The 5,540-nt window shown below is 41.4% G+C and overlaps 1 protein-coding gene across 1 annotated transcript; it reads right to left on the bottom strand.

Moving 5' to 3' along the window:
• Positions 1-632: 632 nt before the first annotated feature.
• On the bottom strand, positions 633-2,532 carry LOC134206332 (uncharacterized). Its single transcript, XM_062682030.1, has 2 exons — positions 2,071-2,532; positions 633-1,511 (listed from the first exon to the last, which is right to left on the bottom strand). The coding sequence occupies exons 1-2, from the start codon at positions 2,530-2,532 to the stop codon at positions 633-635; spliced, it is 1,341 nt and encodes a 446-aa protein (XP_062538014.1).
• Positions 2,533-5,540: the final 3,008 nt, after the last annotated feature.

Genomic DNA, 5,540 nt, shown 5'->3' with positions numbered 1-5,540 from the left:
CCAAACCACATTACATTTTCTAGCTGTCTTCCAGACCCGCTTTGTAATTTTCCTAACCACAATCCATTTTCCAGCGGTCTTCAGACGCGCTTTGTGATTTTCCAAACCACAATCCATTTTCCAGCGGTCTTTTAGACGCGTTTTGTGATTTTTCAAACCACAATACATTTTCCAGCGGTCTCCCAGACGCGCTTTGTGATTCTCCTGACGGAAGCTATGGCAGAGTCAGGACATCGAAATGGAAAAACAGCGTACGGATTCGGATCAATTGTGGAAAGAAAAGAGTACACGCGAGAAATCACTTTAGAACTATTTATTAATATAAACTTAAAAGAGTTACACCCGGACGCGGTAGCGGTTACTTCACGAATGAAGCATCTGTTCGTTGGTGTCTCTCTCGCACCTCGTTTGGCTCAATGTATGTTAGACACACAGGCATGGTTGAAGTGGTAATCGTTGTACCGTTCCACACTCCTCCTCAACGTTTTACAGCTTCACACTTACTTTACTAAGCCTAGCATCTCTGTAAAGCGTCCATGCTTCTCCGGACCTAGGGGTTTTGTCATAACGTCAGCGATCATGATGTCTGTAGAACAATACTCCAAGACGATGTCTCCTTTATCGCATAACTCCTAGATGAACTTTTCCTTCGTACTAATGTGCTTCGATCGTCTATTCGTTCGCTCTGTCTTAACGAAAGCCAAGCAACCTTGATTATCTTCCTTCAATATCGCTGGAGCTTCAAGCGGTTCACCAAAATCGAATAATAATTGTCGCAACCATATAGTTTCTTGGCAGGCCTCCGACAACGCAACATATTCTGCCTCCATCGATGATAGCGTAACACATTGCTGCCGGCGACTGGCCCATGAGATCAGACCACCGTGGTAATAGAAAGCAGCTCCTAATGTTGACCTTCTACTGGCAGGATCGCCCGCCCAATCGGCGTCAGAGTATCCGACTAATCCTTCGTCAGTAAGTCCGCCCAAACGCAAACAATAATCCTTTGTTGCCTTCAAATACCGCAAAACACGTTTGGCGGCGGTCCAATCTGCTTCGTTTGGGTCCGAAAATCTTCTTCCAAGAATAGACGTAGATACGGCAATATCCGGACGAGCAATAACCGATACGTACAATAACCCTCCAACAAGACTTCTATACTTGGTCGGATCATTCAGCTTTTCACACTTTACTTCAACTTTCAGAAATCCCGCGTCCATCGGCGATCTAGACACTTTAGCTTCACCCATCCCGTTCTTCACAATTAGCTGCTCAATATAGCTCTTCAACCGGATTTTGTAACACTCTTCTTCATGTAGCACTTCTAGTCCCAAAAAATGGCGAACTTCGCCGAGATCAGTCAATTCGAACTCTTTGCACAAATTGTTTATGATCTTCTTCACTTCCAGTACTGTGGATGCAGCCAACAACATATCATCCACGTAAACAAGCAAAAACACTTTGTTTCCATTCTCTTCTTTAACGTATAAACACTGTTCCGCTGTGGACGACTTGAATCCATGTTTGGTAAGGGAAGATCCATTAATTACGTAACGCAAAAATTGGGCTTTTTCAACCCCCCCTCCCCCCTATGTCACACTTTTTGTATGAAGCACCCAGAAATTTTGTATGGAACGTCACACTTCACTCAACCCCCCTCCCCCCTCTAAGCGTTACGTAATTTGTGGACGTTCCCTAAGAACACTCTTCAATTTTGCATTCCAGCATCTGGCCGACTGGCGGAGGCCATAAATGCTTCGTTTTAGGTGGCAAACCAACTCCTCCTGTCCCTGAGCTATACTACCAGGCGGTTGCCTCATAAAAATTTCCTCCTTCAGAATTCCATTGAGGTATGCGGTTTTTACGTCGAGATGCTTAACGATCAACTTCCGGTTTGCAGCAATGGTAAGAAACATCCGCAAACTAGCTTGACGGGTCACCGGAGCAAAAACTTCATCGAAGTCCACCCCGAACTGCTGAGTGAAGCCCTGTGCTACCACCCTGGCTTTGAATTTGACCACTTTATTGTCTTCATTGCGCTTAACCTTATACACCCATTTTAAAACCTACTACTTTTCGACCTTCAGGCAATGGTACCAATTCCCAGGTTCCGTTCCGTTTGTGAGAGCCTAGCTCTTCTTCCATTGCATCACGCCATTCTTTACTCTTCACAGTATCCCTGTAGCTTAGTGGTTCTTGCACCGCACATGCTGCTATTCCGACGACGTAGTCTTCAAGGTGCTGAGGATTCACACCTTTGTTGGCTCTTTTTGATCTTCGAACATCATCCCCTCTAGCAGTTTCATCTTCTGGTGCATCAAAATACAGATCATTGGTGTCATCATCAGTTTCTCCATCATTGAATTCCTTCTCAAGCGGCTGCAATTCTGTTTCCCCAGATTCGTCCTGATCAATATGCACAGGGAAGTCCACCGATGATGTTCCGTTCCCGAGTTCAACAAAACGGGCATCTCGGCTGATTGTGATTGTAGCTGTCGCAGGATCCACAAATCTATACCCCTTGTGTTCCATGGATTACCCCACAAACACGAGCTTTCGAGCTTTCCGATCGAGTTTGCTCCTCTTCACATCCGGAACGTGTACATATGCAACACTTCCGAATACTCTCAGGTGTCCCAGATCTGGCTTTCTTCCCCACCAAAGTTCAAAGGAGTCTTTGGCACAGACCTAGACGGCAGTCGGTTCTGAAGATACGTTGCGGTAAGAACAGCTTCTCCCCAATACCGTTTCTCCAGACCGGAGTCAAGGAGCATGCACGTTGCCATTTCGGTTATTGATCTGTTCTTTCTTTCGGCAACGCCGTTAGACTGAGGGGAATACGCAGTAGTATACTGTGGAGTTATATCTTGTTCCTTGTAAAAGCTCCGAAGTTGCTTATTTTGAAACTCTCCTCCACCATCGGATCGCACAACCCTAGGTTTGCGTCCAAAATTTGGCTCAGCCCACCGCACATAATCTATAATATTTTGGGTTGCTTCTGACTTGTGTTTCAGTAAGTATGTCACAGTAAACCTACTGAAATCATCGATTATATGCATCACGTATCTGTTTCCGCTAGGGGTCACTGTTTTCATTGGACCGCAAAGGTCCGTATGTACGATATCAAGTACATGGGATGATTTTCTTTCAGTAACTTCCGGAAAAGGGACTCTAGAGGCTTTCCCATCCAGGCAACATTCACAGATTAATTTCAACCCACAGTCACTCACCTGCAACTTTCGACTCGAATTTTCCAAGTAGCCCAATTCGTTCCATTGAGCTTTGGAATTGAAAATTTCGCATCAGCCATATTCGAACACACGCGGTAGAAAAGAAAAAATGGCTGCCTCGGGTCCTTAGCGATCGTTCTTATCCACACTTCGCAAGCAGCGGAAACCAACACACAAAATGGCGTCACTGGTAAGAAACTTTTTCACCAGATGCGATCCGATCCCACTGGGTCTATAACCTGACGGAAGCTATGGCAGAGTCAGGACATCAAAATTGAAAAACAGCGTACGGATTCGGATCAATTGTGGAAAGAAAAGAGTACACGCGAGAAATCACTTTAGAACTATTTATTAATATAAACTTAAAAGAGTTACACCCGGACGCGGTAGCGGTTACTTCACGAATGAAGCATCTGTTCGTTGGTGTCTCTCTCGCACCTCGTTTGGCTCAATGTATGTTAGACACACAGGTATGGTTGAAGTGGTAATCGTTGTACCGTTCCACATTTCCAAACCACAATTAATTTTCTAGCAGTTTTCCAGATACGCTTTGTGATTTTCCCAAACCACAATCCATTTTCCAATAGTCTTCCAGACGCGCTTTGTGATTTTCCAAACCACTAAATGGTTTGGAAATGGCCGGTTCTAAATGGCCGCAGCGAAATGCGATGAACGCAGCTGGCCATGGTTGCGTCCCAACAAACAACGACAAGCTACAAATAAGCATCTAGGTTGAATTATTTATTGTTTATTTGTGATCTTCGTAGCTGAATAAAATGGATGCTGAATAATTCGCTAGTCAGATTTCATTTCAGCATTTAATCCAACTAATATTCGACATGGCCTATTTATTTGTTTACTACCTTTATTTGAAGTCGAACTAACGTTTTCGTTTCATCACATTTCAGCATATTGGGGAAGTTTAACAATATGCTGAACTAATGATTTTTAAAGTTCTCTGTTCGACTATGATGTGATGCTCTGAAAGGGTGGTCGAATTGAGTTTGAATAGTAAAAAACATTATGCTTTTCAGTTTGAAAGAAAATCTGGATTCGAGATCTGGAAAATATGATTTATAGGAAAATAATGAATTATTTTCAAGACATGCTTTTTATATTTGTGATTTATAACGCTGTCGGAACGAACAAAACTGCTGGAGCAATGAAAAAAATCATGCATTCATGGGCAACTAAATTTACTAAAAGCCGGACATAACGCCGTTGAATAACGTCGGAAAATTATTTAATCTTTGATGTGTGGAATCCCAATATTATCGCATTGATGTTGATGAAATTGGAATAATCTTAGCATTTGACAATCATATCGCAACCGTTTTTCAAGAGATTCTGAGGAAGGCCGAATATACATTGATTTTATTTTCATAAATTCATAAATAGCATTGGGGACGGATTTTATTTTATCGTTTATCGACATTATTTTTACGTATTTTTCCTAGTGTGCGATGGTTATGACTGGTTGAACAATGGTTGAAATAAAAATCTTGTACAGTTATTAACAAACTGTAGTTTGACAGATCGACTTATTGAATAAGAGTCCAATTATGATTCATATTCAGCAATAAGATTATTTATGTTATGCACTGAGTGAGCCATATCTAACAAATCAAGGATGGCGCGGATGACAACGTTACCGGCGGATGATCAAATGACAGCAGTTCGAGACCCAATTTAGGAAAATTTTAAAATGATCATATGAAAATAGCAATTACTTTAAAATATGTTCATTGGAGATCTTACTGATGTTACCTTCTATGTGTTATTATTTTCGAAGAATTCACATGTAGCTGATTTGAGGCTTAGTAAAATGCTTATTAAAGGTTTTAACGAATCAGTTAATAAAGTTGTTTTTCAAAATGAGATATTGTAGTTGTATAACTTCGCCAAAATTGTGTGAACAAAGCTTGAACAGAAGTTGTGATAAGAAATGGTACAGACATAATTCAACACGGTGCTGAATTAAATCATCACACTGATGTTAGTTCAACTAGTGAATGTTTGTTGGGGTGTGCACGCCACGGAGATCGATTAAAATAAAAACTACCCCATAATAAATAGATATTTTCCATAACAATAATAAAAATGGCAATAAAGAAATCAGGGAATGAGCTGGGCTTTGTATACAAGCTGCTCGCCTATACATAAAATGTAACATTGCTTGAATGTTCTAGAAACTATTATGAAATGTTTACAGCGATTCCACGGGAAAAGAATAGAGTTGAAAAAAAAAGTTGTCCAATTTTGCTCAAAATCGCTTGGTATGTTCTTCATCAAAAATAATTAGACCCGTAT

Source organism: Armigeres subalbatus, chromosome 1, assembly GCF_024139115.2.
Source record: "Armigeres subalbatus isolate Guangzhou_Male chromosome 1, GZ_Asu_2, whole genome shotgun sequence".
NCBI lineage: Eukaryota > Metazoa > Arthropoda > Insecta > Diptera > Culicidae > Armigeres > Armigeres subalbatus.
This window is presented reverse-complemented; position numbering and strand designations above follow the sequence as displayed.

Coding starts and splice junctions, on each gene's coding strand:
- LOC134206332 (XM_062682030.1), bottom strand. CDS start 2,532: ATGGAACACAAGGGGTATAGATTTGTGGATCCTGCGACAGCTACAATC. Junction 1,512..2,070: donor TGCCTGAAGGTCGAAAAGTA/GTAGGTTTTAAA, acceptor CATGGATTCAAG/TCGTCCACAGCGGAACAGTG.